General features: G+C 45.0%; 2 protein-coding genes across 4 annotated transcripts in view; one reads left to right on the plus strand and one right to left on the minus strand.

The window, feature by feature from the left end:
- LOC102373718 (retinol dehydrogenase 12) overlaps window positions 1-11193 on the plus strand; it is a 15459-nt gene extending 4266 nt beyond the window's left edge. The window contains exons 2-7 of one of the 3 annotated variants that reach the window (XM_006021399.3): window positions 1411-1529; window positions 2350-2505; window positions 3466-3570; window positions 4114-4323; window positions 5168-5357; window positions 7800-11193. In XM_006021399.3, the coding sequence (XP_006021461.1) occupies window positions 1411-1529; window positions 2350-2505; window positions 3466-3570; window positions 4114-4323; window positions 5168-5357; window positions 7800-7902 (883 nt within the window). In that variant the 3' untranslated portion in view covers window positions 7903-11193. The other 2 variants (XM_025201366.1, XM_025201365.1) reach the window with 2 other exon arrangements.
- Window positions 11194-11306: 113 nt separating this feature from the next.
- Window positions 11307-19444, minus strand: part of ZFYVE26 (zinc finger FYVE-type containing 26) — a 69171-nt gene continuing 61033 nt past the window's right edge. The window contains 4 exon segments of the mRNA XM_025201367.1: window positions 11307-13827; window positions 15525-15569; window positions 16310-16492; window positions 17653-17712. Coding sequence (XP_025057152.1) covers window positions 13618-13827; window positions 15525-15569; window positions 16310-16492; window positions 17653-17712 — 498 coding nt within the window. The 3' untranslated portion in view covers window positions 11307-13617.

Consider the following 19444-nt stretch of genomic DNA (forward strand, 5'->3'; position numbering starts at 1 on the left):
TTCATCACGGGGGCACAGAAGGGAATTGGTGAGGTTTTATTCACCAAGGTGCCCCCGGGGGTTACAAGAAATAATGGCCACAAGCTAGCAGAGAGCAGATTTAGACTGGACATTAGGAAGAACTTCTTCACAGTTAGAGTGGCCAAGGTCTGAAACAGGCCCCCAAGGGAGGTGGTGCTCTCCCCTACCCTGGGGGTCTTCAAGAGGAGGTTGGCTATGCATCTAGCTGGGGTCATCTAGACCTAGCACTCATTCCTGCATACGCAGGGGGTCGGACTCAATGATCTATTGAGGTCCCTTCCGACCCTAACATCTATGAATCTATGAATCCCCCCATAGTTCGGTGTCATCAGCAAGCTTGGACAGGGTGCTTTCTACTCCCTTGTCCAAGTCACCAATTAAGATAATTGAATAGGAGTGGTCCCAGGACAGAGCCTTAGGGGACTCCGCTACCTACATTTCTCCAGGTAGAAACTGACCCACCTACCACCACTCTCTGGGTGTTTCTACCTGCCGGACCCTGTAATAATCTACATTGCAACTGTTTAGTTTATTAATAGGAATTGGGTGGGACACTATGTCAAAGGCCTTTTTAAAATCTAAGTAAATAACATCTACTTCTACTCCTCCATCCAAGCATTTTGTGACCTGGTCATAAAATGAAACCAAGTTAAGTCAGGCAGGATCTGCCTGCTATGAACACATACTGATTGCTCCTTAGCATCATTTTACCTGCTGGTCCCCCACAAATGTGATCCTTAACAATTTTCTCAAAGGTCTTGCCAAAGATAGAGGTAAGACTAATTGGCTTATAGTTACCCAGTTCGTCCTTCCTCCCCTTCTTGAAAATAGGGACTACATTGGTACTTTTCCAATCCTCTAGGACGAGGATGCTCAAACAGTTGTGCCAGCGGCTGCACTATGACTCCAGCTAATTCCCGAAGTACTCTAGGATGAAGATCATCAGGACCTGTGAAGTACTCTAGGACAAAGATCATCAGGACCTGTTGACTTAAATACATTCAACCGCTCCAGGAGCCCAGGCAGCTCAGCGAGACATTTAGTACACCAAATGTTTATCACAGAAACTGCCTGCTAAATGTGTAGTGGTTGGACCACTGTCTGTGGGGTGGCAGGGATTATGTGCATTGAGATGAAAATGCCTTTACTATGCATAGTGATGGAGTAAGAAGTACGGTAGATAGGCCTTAGCCTCAGGAGAGAAGCAGCTGGCTTCAAATCCGAATGAGGCCTATGAATGAGGGATGTATGAAATGGGGAGCTTGGGATCAGTTCATGTAAATGTTGTATTGTTTCTCCAGTTATTCTCACAACAGTCATTCATGAAAACCCAGTGAGGAGGACACAGGGGCAAGATGAATCCTCCATGACTCCTTCTCTCTATTCTAGGAATTACTTTGCAGGAGCCGTTTGTAAGTCCAAGGCTAAGCTGAATGGGAAGGTCGTTTTGATCACAGGGGCCAACACAGGCATTGGGAAAGAGACAGCTAGAGATCTCGCAAAAAGAGGCAAGTCACCTATCCCACTACATGTCCCATCCCCATCCCCTGTACTTTATGTTATCTGTCAACATTGCCTTCCTGGACCAGGGTGGGGAAGGGATAATCTTGACACCCACCTGCTCTACAGCTATCCTGGGGTCAGGAGGCTGGGTTACACAGGGTTTTCCTCTCACTTGGTGAGGCAGAATTGAAAGATGTCTTGACTAAGTTTTAGTAACTAAACTAGAACTCCATGCAGCCCAGGGTTGTCCCTGATGACAGATCCCACCTAACACTTAAACTGGTAACTGTTGGGATCAGGTCCCTGTTAACGGATCATAATTTTACTGTTTGTGGGCCCTAATGCTTTTAGTGCTAAAGCCAATGTTGCTGGGACTCCAGACTCAGAGCTTATAATGCAGGAGCAGTTAAGTAGTTTATAAGAAACAGAAAACCTCTGCACTGGAACTTTCCTGGAGAGTCTTGGAAATCCCTCGTCTCATGAGTTTCCAACTAGGGGAGCCTGGGAACCCACTTAGCTCCACTGGTGTAAATCTTGCTATAACTTGGGAGGAGTTGGATGGACACTCTTCTGACTTGCGTGACAGCCCAAGAGCAGTCTTAAGATGGCAATAACTGATTGTTGCTCCCTAGCTGAGATGGACTGGAGCCAAGAACTTCCAGGGTAAAGGCTCTCTGCCTGACAGCTATCCCCTTGAGGCCTTTCCTGATCTCGCTCATGTTATTAGGTGTACCTTAGGGGAGCCAGTTGGCTTGCCTTTGCACTTACTCCCCATGCTGCTTCCCAGCTCTTGGCTCATGTTTCTTCTTCCTTTCCCTTGTACAGGTGCCAGAGTGATTCTGGCCTGCAGAGACACAGCAAAGGGGGAAGTGGCAGCCTGTGAGATCCGAGCTGAGACAGGAAACCAACAAGTAATTATGAAGAAACTGGATTTGGCGGATACTAAGTCTATTCGACAGTTTGCTGAGAACTTTCTAGCAGGTAAGGCCCTCCTTGGGTGCTGTTGCCTTTGCTTTTAGGTGAGTATGTTTGGTCAACAGTAGCTCTCTGCTCTGTAGAACTGAAACAGGAATGGGATTGAGCAGGATGCTTGTTTAAAAAAAACTTGTTTAAAGAAGGGAGACCACCCATGAGCACATAATCTGGTTGGGCTCATCTATCAAAGGCAAATTATCATTACATGTTCCATCAGCCTTTTGTAGGTTTCATGATAGTAGAAATAGATGGAAGAGATTCATCTTGAAACCCAGCTAATTTTCAAGGAAAATGTCTTTAAATTCACTTCCAATATTTGTGGTTGTGATCTATCTTTTCCCCCTTATTTATCTGCTGTTTTGTTGAAATGCAGCATAAATTGAGGAAACCATAAAACTGACTGTGTACAAAGTTTAAAAAGAATCTTAAAATATAAATAAGAAGAAAACAATAACTTGTACTAGTTACTTTAGCAATAATAGTAGGTACAATATTTTTATTTTGTAGAAGTGTTCTGTAAATTGATGTGATTTCTCTAGTTTCTGGTGGAATATCTTTGGGAATTCTGTTATGCTGATCTTAATTTTTGGTAAGTAGTAAAGGTTGTCTATTGATATTTAACTTTAGAGATGCTGGAAACTCAAATGAGTTTATAAATGGATCTACAAAACTCACAAAATAAATAAAATCAAGTCAGAGAGATGGCATGCTATGCTATCGGGCTTTGGCAGACACTGAATTCCCTGCCTGCATGCCCCTGCTTGGAAAGATACCATTTGTTTCCATGCTGGGGATCTGTAGAGGCTGCAGGAATAGGTTGGGATGAGAGAGGCCTCTCTTTTTTTGGAGAGGTGAGATGGCAGCAGCTTAGTCTGCCCCAGTTCTGTGGCTGATTTGTTCCATTTAGATGTGGGTGGTTGTCTGATTCTTTGTTTAATGTCCCATCCTCTTCATTGTCCCTTTCAGAGGAGAAAGAGCTCCATATTCTCATTAACAATGCAGGAGTAATGTTGTACCCTTATGCCAAGACAGCTGATGGCTTTGAGATGCATCTAGGAGTCAATCACCTTGGTAAGAGACTGAATAACACCAGGGCAGGCAAAGCTTGGGCAGGATGTTTTATTAAATTTTATAACAAATCTCAGTGTGGGAGTCTGTCTCCAGGACTACTCCCCACATCCTGAAACTGTTTTCCATTGGGGAAATAATTGAAGGGGAGCATCTCCTAACCCTAAATGCTTTTGGGCAAGTCCTAAATTTCACAAGAAGGAGAAGTGTGAAGGAAGCTGCCTGTCGCATACTACAGAGACTTATGTCCTGGTTTGTTTGTCATTTATTGTAGATTGTTCTGAGCCTTTCTGGATAGGGTTAGATATAAATAATAAAAACTATAATATACAGTCTGAACATATCATCTGGGACTGCCACTTTTCACCAGCCCTAGCTATTTGAAGTTGGGCACCCAAAATTTGGGCACTGACATGTTCAGACCTTGCTTCTGCCATGTGTAAATGGGGAAAATAATGGCTTGCCTCAGTGTGCCAAGCACTCTTGAGATCCTGGTCCGGAAGGCACAAAAGAAGAACAAAGTATCCTCAATCTCCTCTCTCCTAGGTCACTTCCTCCTTACCTTCCTGCTCTTGGAACGCCTGAAGCAGTCGGCCCCAGCCCGCATTGTAAATGTGTCCTCACTGGCTCATCTCATGGGCAGGATCTGCTTCCATGACCTCCAAGGGGAGAAATTCTACCAACGGGGCCTGGCTTACTGTCAAAGTAAAGTGGCCAATGTCCACTTCACCCAGGAGCTGGCCAGGCGGCTGCAAGGCAAGTCTGAGAAGGAAGCTGACCAGATGCCAGCTGAGATATTATTCAATCTCTCACACCTTGGGGTGTGGAGATGGTTCTAGGAAGAGGCTCTTTTTAGGCCCTGTTTAGAAATCATGACATTCAAGGTGGGAGTGAGTGGCTTTGGTTGGGCCCCTGGCAGGTGTTTACACCAGGGAGCCCATGTAGTCAATCTTCAGGAGCCAGGGGCTCTCAGGCTATGTTCATACCCACAGTAGAAAGACAAGGGCAGGAGGTGGCCTTGCTCAGATGAATGGGTCATTTTTTAATTCTCGCCAAAAAACAAAATTTGTGGACAAGCTGCATCCAGATAAAGATTCAGCTGTACTATAAGAGCTGGTATTGGAAAGGCTTTAAATGCTGCTGTGCTTGGCATATGCACTGAAATCCACAGTGAAAAAGCTGCAGTGCCCCAGCTGTCTTAAATACAGGTTAGAAAAATGGAAAAGGAGGTCTTTTATCTATAGGCCTAGCACCAGGTAAACTGGAGGGGTTCTGTGGGGTTTTGTTGTTTTGTTTTTTTCAAAAGCAAGGCACAAGACTAGTATTTTGGCATCCAGGCCTCTTCGCAGGCTGCTTTATAAAGGCCTAACACGCCCTCTAGGCAGTGGTTTGCAACTGGCAGGGATGTTGCCCTGTTTTCTAGTAAATAGGTGTAAGAGGGAACTTCATTTTTTACCTGTATTCACATCTGGGCCTTTGTTTCCCTAATGTTTTAGATGTACACAGGTAAAACAAGGAAATATATTAAATTTTCCCTTGCAAAGAAGCCCTTGCATGCTTCAGCAGGGTCTAATTTGAACTATACTCTGTCTTGCTGCAGGCACTGGAGTTACAGTAAATGCACTGCATCCTGGCACTGTGCAGTCTGAGTTGACCCGGTACTCATCTGTAGTGTCCCTGCTGTGGAAGATGTTTTCTTTCTTCTTGAAGACTCCACAAGAAGGAGCCCAGACCAGCATTTATTGTGCAGTAGCAGAGGAGCTGGAATCCGTGACAGGACAGTATTTCAGGTGGGTGAAAGTTATTGGCCAAGGAGTTTAATCCAGGCACTTCTCAAAGCAGCCTGATTTTCCTAAGTACAACGTGCTGAGCTGCTGTGTATGTTATGGGCAGCTCCTGGTGGGGAAACCCCTGTGCATGGGATGCTGCTCAGATCTCTGTTAACTTTTCTCAGTCAACCTGCACAACACCTCCCTCCTTCCTTCTTTGTTTCCCCTTTCAAAACCCAGGCCAGAATCATTGAACTGTCCCGTGCTAGGCTTTGAGAAAGCCTTTGAACAACTTCACTCAGAGGTACCTTTATGCTCCCCAGTCAGTGGGACCACATCACATTTGGGAATTGGCTAGGAAAACTGACCTTTGGCATGAGCTTGACTGCAGCCTATGTGAGACAGAACTCCTATCTGTACCCCCTCTCTTGTGACTGATCCACAGTTAGTGCAGTATGTGCATTTGCCTGATTTTTCAGGTGTGGTGTTTGCACTGTCCTGATCTGTTGTGGCTATATAAAGAGAGCCCCTAATCCTCCCTTGACTGCTTATATCTCCTACCAGATAAATACCCCATATGTGAATCTTGGCTCTCCCATACACCAGAGCTTGTGAACTTTAAGTGGATTTCAGGCTCTTAAAGGAGGAAACTGGTGAATGCAGGAAAGATACAATCAGCAAAGTAGCAGCTTAATTTCTTTTTTGTGTCTAATTTTGTACTGAATCTACTCTAGAAGAGCTTCTAGTCACTTGATTGCCAAGTTTGATCATCACTAGTATTGAAGATAACCTCTGTAGGAGAGAGGAGGCATGGAATAGCTGGAGACTTCCCTGACTCTTTTTAGGGACAGCTTGTGTCCCTTTTATTTGCCACGTCCCAAATGAACTGTGAAAATCACAAGACGTTTCGTGCCTCTGCCATCAGTTCTAATCTTACTTCCTTATTTAAATTGCCACTACAATCAAACTTTCCAGTAATCGGCTACTTTGGTGGGGGCAGGTATATACATTATGTGTAAATGTGAAGTGTTTCCAACATGGAGAGGGAAGGGGAGTGGGGGTGAGGGGAAGGGAAGGGAACACCTTGCTAAGCCTGCTTCTGTAGGCAAATTGATCACCAAGCACCTGCAAACATGCAGCTGCAGATGTGCTGAGGGAAAGCAGCCTGTCAGTTTTGGGCAACATCAGTCTACCAGGGTTGAAGAAGAGACTGCAAGGCCAAGCGTGAGGTTAAGGAAAGACGTGCTGTGGGACCATCTTTGGAGTAGGGAGGAAGTAGGTGAGAGGAGAATTGGTGAGCATGGAAGTGGATGTGGGTCATTATTGTACAACACTACAGATGGGAACATGATACTTCTTCCAAAGTGCGTACAATCTGTCTTTAGCAGGCATTATATAACAAAGAGGGGGAGTGGAGGAAGTAACAAGCAGAGGAGGTTTGGGGAGGGAAACAGGCTGACAAGGCTGTAATAACAATGGCTACATATTTGCCAAAGGGATGTGTCCACCAAGAGGGAGAAGGTTATGTTGAGGCTTTAACATACTTTAAAAAATAAAGGACTCTGGCTTCTCCAGTCACACCCATGCTCTTCCTGAGGAGCTTTGGAGTCAGTAAATGTGGAACTGCCTTTCTTGGTGATATCAGTTTATCTGTATCATTCCTGTAAGAGAGCAAGAATATAAAAACATAGAAGAGCCTTGGTCATTAAGTGGGGACACAGGTTAATACAACTAACCTCTCACCATGCACCATGAGCTTCCTACACCACCCATGGTGGCTTGGAAAACTACCTTCAAGCTGCCAGCTCCTGAAGGGAATATGCTGAGGTACGAGTCTCCCAGTGTCTTTTTGGGAACTGACATCTGTATGAAAAATAAACTTTTCTCCCATCTTGGCTTCAAGCACAGTTTATTGCCCAGCTGTGCTTCTGGCATGGAAGGGCCATCATCATCTCCTTTTCCCATGGCCACCTACCCATGGGTTATTCAGGCTTATATGATCCCTAGAGGTGTGTGGAGCTTTGTAACTATACACACTGAAAGGTAAGATCCTGATGATCTCCCCCTTTACTTTTATGGTAATTCCTTGAAAGGTGGGTGTGCTGCTGTAGTATTGGGCTATTGCTTTAAGGCTTTTGTAAAGGTTCAAACAGCAGACTCAACTTGTATCTACAGGGGTTGCAGTGAGCTTTCATTTGCCAGCTCTCCTCTCCAGTTCCAACACTGACCAAGAAGCTGAGGTTGCTTGGTCAGGTGCCACACAGAATGAAGCCGTGTGTGCCAGACTCCTTAGCAGCCTCTACTCTTTCCTCTTTCTTGAGCTATGCTGCTAGGTAATTTTCCAACCTCCTTATTTTTAAATTGGATTTGAAAGAGATTATCTGGCAGGTGTTAGCAGCAACCTTTTAGCCATGCTGCTCCAGATTTGAGCCCTTGATGAAAGCTTCCTCTCTTGTTCTGCAGTGACTGTCAGCCAGCATATGTGTCTGCTCATGGCCGGGATGACGAGACAGCAAAGAAGCTCTGGAAAGTCAGCTGTGAGCTCCTGGGCATCCAGTGGGAGTGAACAGTAGAAATTAATAGCTGGATGGGCTCCGTGGCTCCTGGTAATCTTCTCATCTGGGAACTGGAAACGGGTCCACCTAACATTTTGTGCATCCAGCTGCCCTACCAGTGGTTTTTGGACACAACCTAACTTGAAATATGTAAATATTTTATGTTTAAAAGAAATGAGACCAGTGGGTACAGGTTCAGGACAGAAATGCAGTAAGTTGGCATCTTCTCTCACAGTTTTTGATTTGCATTCCCCCAAGCTATCCCATGGTTGGCATTCTTTCCCCAGGGTCAGCTTAGAAGTGGGACTGCAGGCTATTTTGGTTAGTAATGCAAGGCAACAGAAAGATTTTGCTTCTGGAAGGGTCTTTTTGCAGCCCTGAACCCCAACTGTAACCAGGTCAGTTGGAGATGTTCCCTAGCACTTTGAGCCATTTGGTCATCTCAGCTATATGACTTGGGAGCAGGTTCTTTTAGCTGGGAGACATAGCACCTCAGGCCAGTATCTGGCTTAACCACATCTTCGGAAGATGTGGTTCAGCCAAATACTGGCCTGAGGTTTCTTGATATTCTCCTCTCTGAGTGGCAGGCTGTTTCACAAGTGGCAGTTTCTTAATTTTCAGAGATAAATTGTAGCCTTTGTTATTGTCCATTACTTGAACCTTCTACCAAGGTCTCATTGTGCTATGCACTGTTTAAACACAGTTAATGAAAAACACTACTCCCTAAATCTTTAGGGACTGAGACTGAAGTATTCAAGAATGATGTAAGCACTTAATGCCTCCTTTTTGTCACTTCACCTAATGTGGGTTGCGAGAGACAAGCTGTGCTGAGCTGCCAAAGGACCTATTTTACTTTTGAAAGGAGGAAAGTTTAACATATCTTACACTGTTCTACACTGAGGTCATAATATTGTGACAGTAAAAACGACATGTACTGGAATAGTGTTACAATTCAACACAGTAGGGAGGGAGTTGCCTGTGGAGGAGGGGAGCAGGAAACATAAAGAGTATGTTATGCAGAATACGTCTAATGCTAGAAACTGTCATCTGCTTAGCCAGGCTAGAATTCAAGCCCACGCTGCTGGGTTTGCTCACCTGATAGCAGCTCTTAGAAGTGAAGCTATATGTGCAGTAGACAGGCCAAGGAGGGATCAGCCCTAGTCCAAAGTGGCAGTAGCCACAGGGCATATCTCATTTTACAAAGACATTGTCCTACTCAGTAAATCTAGGAAGAGAATGGCTAAGGCTCCCAGATGATCCTAGCAACACTTTAGTCTTGTTCTATTGTGAAGGGCAAGTTTGTAACTGCTGCACCTATACAAAAGCCAAACACTCACAGAAACAGTTGCCAAGTTGCAATGTTGCTTCTGTGTTGTACACCCAACTGGAAATATTTTTTTGGATGGGTCACATGCCTAAAGACTTTCACAGCTGGTATGGTTTTCTAGTCAGGGGAGATGATCTAGATCATTTTAGGTTTGTCCATAATATGGTCACTTCTGAAGAGCATTTGCTTTAAGAAACAGGTTTTTATTTCTTTGTTAAGTTAGCAGCAACTTTCTAGCTGGAGGCTGACACTGCAAGTCGAGCCCCAGCTATCTCTTGAGGTTTACTAAATAAAACAATTCCCATTCGATGCCAGTTTTAGGTTTTCCTTCATGTGTTATCTAGTCATTCTTGAGTGGGTGGTAGGCATTCATTTAAAAACACAATGGGATCTGATCCTCCATCCCAACAGTTGTACTTCCTGCCATGCCAGTGCAGAGGAAGTCTGGGATCATCCCAAGCTCCCCTTGCACCAGCAAGTTAAGACAGGTGCCCAGTATTCAGCTGATTGTTGTCTAGCTCCAAGATTGTACTGGGACTTGAACTGACCCCAGTGAAGCCCCTGGAGCTGGTGGATGGACAGGTGACCGTCAGCTGACTGAGACTGACGTGGAGCTAGTCCCAGCCTTGGAGCAGTCCCCTACCCAGCCAACAGTCAGCAGATCATCAGGTGGAAGGGGCTGCCCTGGGGCTATTTGGAGACCGTAGTGCAGTCCCAACTCTGCCACATAGTCAGTTTAAGGTGCGATAGAAATCAACCACAAAAATAGCACACAAAAAGTGTAATATCTGTATGGCTGGTTTCCCTCTTTGTGGCATCACTAAATGCTGGAATGTGTGGCTGGGTTACTATTTAAGATGTGATTAATAGACTAATCGCATCTGAAGTGTAATACATGCCTAGATGCACTGGTTTCAAATGTTCCATGGAGGGAAGCTCATCTAGGGGTTTTTGTGATAAAGCTGTTTTGCATTGGTGCTTTTGCCTGGCAGCCTGAACATGGGCTTGGGAGACTGGAATTTAACTCCCATCTTAGTCATTGCTCTCTCAGCATCCTTGCACAAGTCCCCCATTCACAGGAGTTCACGTTAGCAGGTCCCAGGTACACAAGCAAGTCATGATAGCAGAGCACTTCAGAACTTCTTCATGGGTTCCTCAGCAGATTGGAATGGCAAAAGTCTGCCTTGGGAGTCAGAATTATTCTTCAAGATGGGGAGAGGTGAGCAGGTCCTATAATGTGTTTAGAATAAAAAACAAAAACAGACCTGACTCAAAGTGTCTTTCCTTTCCATCCTAACTATTAAAGAGGAAGAAGAGGTGCGTTTCTGAGAGGGCAAGAGAGAGACTGGTTAATGTAGCAGTATTTAGAAGCATTCTGAACTAAATTTCAGAGTTCAGTGTCTGCTGTATTATAGGCTTCCATCATAGTCTGCTTCTACCAGGCTTAAGCACCAAAATGGGGACTATAAGCTTATTAGGATTATCCCATGGGGCTACTGTACCGGTTGGGTGACTTAAATTGCAAACTGTCAAGTTTCTGAAGGACCAGGGTGCAATTTAACCAAAACAGGCTGGGGTATGAAGCAATGCTGCCAAGTAACAGAGTTGTTCCACAATCTTCCGATGGCTTTAGGTGAAAAACTAAACTAGGTTAAGAACTTGTAAATCTAGCATAAGAAACAAATTGTATGCTGGCTCCCTCATTAAATTTTGAAGTGCTTTCAAATTTCGCATCTTGTTCGAACTAGGAAGTGCAGGGTACAGTTAAACACAATGCACTGGCTTCCTGGTCTAAACAATCCAACAGGCATTTTTGCTGACCCAATTTTTCATGTATGCCTCACACCCCCAAATTAGACCTTGTTTTTGAGAAGGCAGTAGCTATACTGCTACTAGGAGAAGAAAAATCAGCTTCTCTGCTAAAGACACAACACCAGTTTTCAATGGCTAATGTTGCGGTGGGGAAGCTGTGTGGTATGCGAGTAAATGTGGTATTTAGTTTCTGAGCTAGATGTATCTGCAGACTAGATACTCCCAAAACAGCAAACAGACTAGCAGTAAAATAAAAAGGGACAGAGAAAAAAGATCTTTTCTAATAATATTTATTAATATCCTTTGTTCACTGTAAAACAGTCCAGTCACCACTATACAAACTCTTCTAAGTGTCAGTGCTCCACTTAATTTGATGCCTGGGGTTTCTATGCCCATGAATAATCGCAATACTCATGATACAAGCCAGTTTGTGTCAGGATTGAAATTCCAGTTCTGCTGATAAGGAAAAAAAAAAAAAGGATCCCTACAACACTGAGTTAAGGACTATCAAATTGCAACAAACACTGTATAAAGTGCATAAAGTACAGTGCAAAGAGGTCAAGCAGAAAGGCAGAGACAGAAATAACTGTTCAATGTGGCAGTCTCCATTTTTTTCCTGTATAATACAGAGCTGTGGGAGGATCTTGAACAGGCAAATCATTATTACAGCTGTGCTTATCTGTGTATTCATTGATAGCACTAACTTCTCCCTCGCACTTGTCAATGTGGTATTACTCCAACATATGCTTAGGATTAGCCTGACCCTGCAACGCAGTGGAAAGCTAGTTCAGTCTGGCTAGGATGATAAAAGCTGCTTTTATTAAGCTTTGCTCACTACTGGGATCTCTTTGAAACTGAGGGTGGAGGATTCTGTAAGCTAAATGTAGTCACTGCCAACTGCTTAGCTCCTCTGACGCCACACTCCAAGGAGCTAAGCATCATCAGCAGGGCAAGGCACATGTCAGTAGGACAGTGGTCATAAAACACTCCAGAGAAGATTAACTACCTCCTTTTCATTTTCCTGGAGATCTATGCTTTGTTGGTGTAGCAAGTATAAAAATGGTGCAAAGATATTTACTGGCCTCCTCATGTAGTGGAACTTCAGAAACTAAACACCACATTTGGGGCAAGTGAAGAACCAGTGCACTAGGTGTTGCTATATGACAAATGGGGTTCTCCACAGGTAAAAGTTAGCAGCCTACATCAGTGTCAGTACAGGTGTTTTTTTGGGGAGGCCAGAGCTAGAAACACTTAAAAATCCTCATGTCTGCTGCTCATTTCTTCTCTCTGGATAAAAGCAGCAGAGAAGTAGCAGCCTATTCCAATATCCCAGAATAAAGCCACTTCACACTAGAGATGCATCCTGGCAAGCAAAGTGGACTGGGAGAACGTGGCATTTGCTTTGTTCCAAGTCAGCAGCAGGCACCTGGAGAAAGAGACTCTGCAGCAACAACTGCTGAAGGAGCATTACTTGAGCCACACTGATTTCTGCCCATCTCCAGTGCATTCCAGACCAAGGGTGTGGTGATTTGATGACCTTAGCAATACAGCTTTATTAATAAAAAAGTCAGTCTAAAGTGTATAACTGTCTGAAGGAGAAAGATTGCTGTAGTGAGAACAAGTGCTGCCTATTTTGGGATAGGTCTTCATGTGCAACATCTCTAAAAAGCTGTTAAATTTTGCCATGCACACCTCGTTGTTTAAAGCAAACTACATTTCCCACTGTGCTGAAATGCTCTAATTCAGCTGGTATTTACTCCAGCTAAGAAAAATGAAGAGAGAAAGGGTCCTTTCAACCATCCAATGCCATACCTATTACAAAGCAATTTAATCTACTTGGAGGATAAGTTAGGAAAGAAAGAGATGGGTCATTTGTTCAACATGCCTGCCCTAGTTTAAAAGTTTTCCTTTCATCAGGAAATGCATCCCTTTGGGCTGCCTCTCTTCATTAAGGTCCCTGTAGGCAAACACCTGCTCATGTGAACTGCACACAGAAACCTCCCACATAGAACCAGCCTCTACCTTTCAGAAAACCTAAGGAATTTGTGCACATTGTGCTAGTGTAAAAAAGTTAGTGATAATAATTAGTATAGCTCCTTTTTAAAAAGTCACATCAAAAATTCAGTCACATCTATGCAAGTGGAAACAAAATTTCTCCCACCTCATGATTATGGATTTTCTATAAAATGGTTCTGGATAATAGGAATCAACGAGTCTGCTACAAGCTATGCTGAACTGACATGGGATTTGGTTGTCATCGTCTATGCACAGGTTTGCTGAGTTAAAACAAAATGCCAACAATGTTTAGTGCCTTTCAAAACACAGGAGAAGTGCTTTTCTCCATCATCCTTAAGTCCTGTTTGTTCAGATTTAACATTTATAAAACATCCCCTTGAGGTAGAGCTTGTTGGTCACCACAACACAAGATTGGCACTTGCATGAAGTAATTCCTTTCCCTTTAGTTGAGGCACATTAACATCTCCTGCTTGCCACCAAAGCCAGTCAAGAGACTTCCCTCTCAATAAGAGATCACTGAACTGCACATCCCTGTGCCATATTCAGTCTTCCCTTTACAGGTGCTGTATAGTTATTTCCTAGTGGTTTGGGAGAGCCAGCTCCTTGGTTTGGGCTGGTGTACTGAAAGCCACTGGGCACAGATGGTCTGTACAACATCTTCTCCATTGTCCTCAGCCAGTTGACGTACATGCTGCACCAGCTGAATGGCTCTAGCGTTCTCTTGCCTCACCGAGACTAGGTAGGCAGAACGCAGTTTGTTGCACAGCAGGTAGGCTCGGATCTGAAACAAAACAAAGCCAGCAGTTGAAACCTCTAACAGTTCTAACCTATAACAGGTTAGAATTCATGAATGACTCGTGCCCCCAGTGGCTGGGGGGGGCATGGCAGTGGCAAGCAGGGGAGCTCCCACGGACACCGCTGGTGCTGTTGGCAGTGGGGGGGCCGCAAGTGCTGACCAAGCATCAGCGACCACCTACAGCCACCGCCAGGAGCGTCGGCAGTGGCCAGCGGGGATAATGGACTGCCCACAGACAGCACCAGTGGTGTTGGCGGCGGGGTGGTGAGCGGCGACTGCCCACAGGCGCTGCCTTTTTGTAGGGAGTGTCCCGCCACGCTCAGGGGGTACATGTGCACCCCCTATGTGTCGTCCCTGACAGGTTTGAATGAGGACCTACTGGGAAACCCAGTTCATCAGGCTGTAGGATTAGAGGGCGTGCATACTGATGCAACAGAGGTATAGGAGTGGCTATTTCAGGAACAAGAAACAGATGAAACCTTTGACTGTAAACAGATGTCCATGCCTTTTCTCATGACACGAACACGGCCACAATACAGCTAGTACCAATTTGAGTCACTCTCGAGATCCCAGGGGTGCATCTCAGGAAGCAGGGAAAGCCAGTCAGCTGCTCCCAGGGCTTGAGGGACCGCATTCCACGCAGAAATTCCCAGGGTTCACAGGACTTGGCCCCTCAAGCCCTGGGAGAGCACTTCATCCACTGTCCCGTAGCATCAGATGGAACAACGGATGATGTATCCTGACACAGCTGATCCATGACATTTGACAATGTCTGTTTATACTGTTAGCCTTTGCCACTGACCGGCATTTCATTAATGCTTAAAAATCCTGATGCTTTTATGGTCATTAGGTTTAGTTCATGTTTAAACGCCTCCAAATTTCCACAGCCAACATTCATAGACAGATTTTCTCCTACTGTCTGAGCCTAAGGGGTCATTTTAGTTACTGAGCCTTTTGCAATAGAATTAAACAGTTTCTCACATTATGTAAAATGGCAAGTCTGGTGGAAGTCAGGACTCCCAGCTCTACCACTGATTTGCTCTGTGACCTTGGACTAAGAAATCACTTAAACTCTGGGCCAGTTTGTTCATATGTAAATGTAAAACCATTTGAGAGCCTTGTATTAAAGAGAGCAGAGAACTTGACAGTGCCTACGATTCATGCATTTGCATCCTAAACTTCCCTTGCAAAAAAGAAAAGCTGTTAAAACAAAGAGAGAGGGGGTACCAGGTGTTTACCTAATGAAACTAGATTCCTGCAATAACGATGAACAACTGAATGCTCACCAGATTCCCCATCAGCTGCCTAGGAAATTAAAAAGCCTGTGAGAAATCAAGGCAAGGAACTGAATGGAACCAAGTGATTGTTCAAGCTGCCTTTAATTCCCCATGCCACTGTCAAACCCAGGGATGCCCACTACAAAGCAAGGGAGGAGGAAGAGAGACAACAATCAAAGGTTTCCAAGTCTACTGTAACATCCTTATGTTCTCAGTATCAAAAGGAGGTACAGAGATATCTACAAATAAGGTCTAACAAGCAGGCCCCAAAACTCTTCTATGGAGCCAGGATGGAACATGGAGTAGTGGTAGCATTGCCTGCAGAGAGCCTGAGGAGCAAATCTGCATGTCCCAGCCACTGCTCCTGCCAATGGTTCAAGGTTCTGCCCACCAGGCTTTACTCACCTTGTTTTCATCACTTTCCATATCCTGGATCAGATTGTCAAGATCCTGCACCCAGAAAAGGAAAAGTGGTTGATATAAATTAACAGTGATTATGATTTGCAAATCATTGTCTCATCAGGGACCAAACCACTGCACAGGTAAGTGGTCAACGAGCTCACAACCAGGTACAAGTCACCCCAGCTGCCAGTTGCCAAAAGGTGCACAAGGTGCCAAGTCCAAGTCTTCCTTTTATGTCTGCTTACCCCTGGGCCCACATCTATGCACTGTCTTCAGGGACCAGGATAGGACAGCTTTCCTTCCCCCACTCCCTTCCAAGCAACCTCAAGCAGAGGGAGCATCCCCATTCTCCACAGCAATGTCAAGGCTATGTCATGGGCAGGACAGCCTCAATGGGCACTTCCCTACATGCACAGCAGTTCCTGAGAACACACTTTTGGCATCACTCTTCCACCATCTCTGCCAGCAAGAATTGCATGGAAGGGAGCTTCTCCTCACCTCAAAAAGCAACCATAGGGAGGATCCCACAGAAGGGGATTTATTACAGGTACTTGTTGCAGAGCTCCATGCCAGGCCAGTTGAGGGTTAGGAATGTGTAGCAGGTAGACCAGCTATCCCCCTTGAATAGCCATGTGTTATCATATGAACACGCACCTAATTCTTAACCACCACATATAAATTAAGGGGCATGAAGAGCCTGATGGCCTCTTTCCCAGTAGACTATAGATAGCCTACTTCTCCTCTGCCTACTTCTCTTGAGAAGGGCAGTGTGGTGGGGGCAGCCTTACCTCTGAGGGGATATTCTTGAACTCATTCAGGCAGTTTAGGATGATGTCATCCCCATCATTTTTGGCTGCAACTCCAGACTCATTGACGCACTTGAGGAGCTGCCGGATCTCACTGTATTTCTGCTGCTTCACCAGCTGCTTGGCCACTTTACTGTACACAGCCACAGCCTCCAGCTGGAAGTCCTGAAGGTGGCAAGTGTCAAAGGAACATGGTCACTCAGGGCAGATCCTATCAGGCCAGTTCAGGAGCTGTATTCTGGTGCTCTAAAGAGCATTTGGCATGGCTCAAACAGCCATTCCACTCCTGTGCTCCATGTTAAGGTACATCCCTGCAAGAAGTTCCAGTATGCATTTTGCTTTGAAACACCAGGCCCATACACAGATACCTCTGTAGTGGCAGCAAAGGCAATCTGTTCTTCCCCCACACCAGCCAGATTCTGCTCCTGAGCTCCTGCTAAGTTAGATGTGGATGGTCTTCTGGGTTACTCCTACTATACTATACCAGCCTCCAACTCCCATATTTTTGGAAATTTGTGAGTTCCAAAACCAGTTCTCAATTATATTCCCAGCCTTGGTTGGGCACAGATAGGAGTATAAACAGCTTTGGATTTGTTTCCTCATAGCTCGTGTACTTGGCAGTGACTGTGCAGTGATTGGGCAAGGTGGGTGATAAAACACTGCCAAAGTGAACTCTCCACTCGCACCTGGGAAAATGCTTTGCACAGTGCAAATAACTGAACAAGGTGCAAGTCAGTGAAGCAAACGGGAGGAATGGAATATATTATAAACCCAACAAGCAAGCCCTGGGGCAACTTCATAGACTCTGACGGGAGCAGGCTCAGGGCAGAGGTGATCTCTTGCGCTATAGTAGACAGTAGCCTATTTCTCTCTCCATATGGCACTCAAAGCCTCAGCCTTCATGCTGTTTGTGTGTCTTCCCATTCTCCACATCCTTTGGTAGGATGAACAGGCACCACTGTGTTCAGACACACAGCCCTCTGGCTGACCTAGAGCTTCCAGGGCCATCACCGCAGTTTTGAAAGAGTTCTCTTGAAAAATAAGCTCAACAAAAAGAAGAAATGGCAAGTAAATTTTTGAGGTCTTTTTACTCTAATGCTAATTTAAAGCCAGACAGTTCATACCCTTGCCAAAAAGGTGTCCTTGACAAGACACAAAGTTTTAGGATCTATGCAACAGGCAAGTGTCTGCATTACATGAACATAGTGACTGATCTGAAACCTTTAGGACAATGGTGCATGTGGCTAAGGGTCCCATGCTTAACTATGGTAATTCATAGAAGAAGGATCAACATTACTTGCAGCAACAGTTCAGATTTCCCATACCTGGAGGACTCTGAATGCAATTCCAAAACCTTCTTCAATGTTTTTCCCTTCCAACATGACCTAAGGAGAAATTGCAATGGTCAGCTGTAGGAGAGCAGCACACTTACTCAGCAATATGCAAACTGCTCATTTGCTCAAAGCAGGGGTGTCAGACGTAAGACCCAGGTAGCTGCTTTATCTGGCCCACCAGGCTACTGGTAGGCCACTACAAATTGGAGGGCATGGCCAGGGAGTGGCTTGTTGCAGAATTCAGGGGCCTTGGGCCATGGAAGACATGGCGATCAGGAGCAGATAGTCAACTGAAAACTGATGGCTTCACCCATCATTGCTGGTGTGGCCCTACTTCCTTGGCCATCAGCCCTGCCACTGCCCCATGCTGACCTGCTATGGGTCCCATGCTGGAGCCAGAACTGCCAACAGAACAACACAGGGCATGCAGCGGTGCTGCCTCCAACTCTAGCTCCAACATAGGGCACAAGGCAGATACTGGAGCTCCACTATGTGCCCAGGATGGAGCCAGATGTGCCACTGCTGCATGCCCCTGGGGTGAAAACACCCTTGTACCCTGGGCTGCAACAAGGAGCCTTGCTGTCCAGATCTGGCACAGGATGCAAGGGGAGCTTGACATCCCAAGCACAAAACAATACAGGTGCTTAACTGCCAACTGAAGAAAGAATTTGGGGCTGTGACAACTTTCACCAAAATATAGTTTATAGGCTTGCCAAAAAGCACCTTCAACAATGGGAGACAGCAGGACCCACACAGGAAAAGCACAGACATGGGTTACATAATCAATTAAGCCACTCTCACTGGATAATGCTAGGCCAGCTACTACTTATCCTTTGGTTACAGGTAAAATCATCTTTCCTTTTTTTTTTTTTTAAATGCACTGAACTCTACAGATGAAAGGCACTAGTAATTACTGTTTGGAAGTAGTTCCCTCTAGACTTTTGGATTGTGAGAAGAATTTACTTCAAACTTTTTAAAAGGAGAGGAAGCTCAAACCTGTGGAAAGTATGCCACAAGTGGCACAGGCATGTGTGTGGCATGTGGCAGATCAGGGAGGGAACAAGCGGCAGTGATAGACAGGACAAGGAGCAGAAAGCAAAACAGCAGATCAGGCAGGGAGCAATGGGTAGAAAGCAGAAAGAGCAGCAGATTGGGCAGGGGAAGGGGATCTGAGTGGCACTCAAGGAAAGTGCAAGTCTAATTTGTGGCATGCCTGTCAAGAAGGTTTGCCCCCACTGGTCTAGGATAGGGGTTCTCAACCTTTTTAGTTATGAGGTACCCTTCAGAAAATATCAGGTTTTAGTTTTCACACTTTTTGACTAGAGAAACTCTTCTGTTATACTAACCACTCAGAATGGCCATGACAAGTCAGAATGTTTTCAACCTAGAAATAGGAATCCATTGCGTTAATCTTGTGAATCATGTTTGCACACCTAGAAGTGGTAATGTTCTGTGGCACACAGTAGCATCTTTGAAAAGATCAAGGCATCCCAGGGTGCCACAGCACCCTGGCTGAGAATCACTGGTCTAAGAATAGCATACCCAGCATCTGTGCAAAGAGTTAGACTGGATAACCTTCAAAGTCTATTCCAACCCTGTAATTTTTTAAAAATTATTAAAAAAAAATATTCTGAACAAACATCTCCAAATTGTACTTGCGTGTGATTTCCAGTGAGTATTGCACTAAGAAGAGGTGCCAGATTAGTGCTCTAGGAGCTAAAGTTGTCCTTTAAACCACAAAACAGGTCAAGCTTAAGTGTCAAGTTTGTATGTTCAGGGAAAG

The sequence above is a fragment of the Alligator sinensis genome, unplaced genomic scaffold, assembly GCF_000455745.1.
Source record: "Alligator sinensis unplaced genomic scaffold, ASM45574v1 scaffold768_5, whole genome shotgun sequence".
In the NCBI taxonomy this organism is placed as follows: domain Eukaryota; kingdom Metazoa; phylum Chordata; order Crocodylia; family Alligatoridae; genus Alligator; species Alligator sinensis.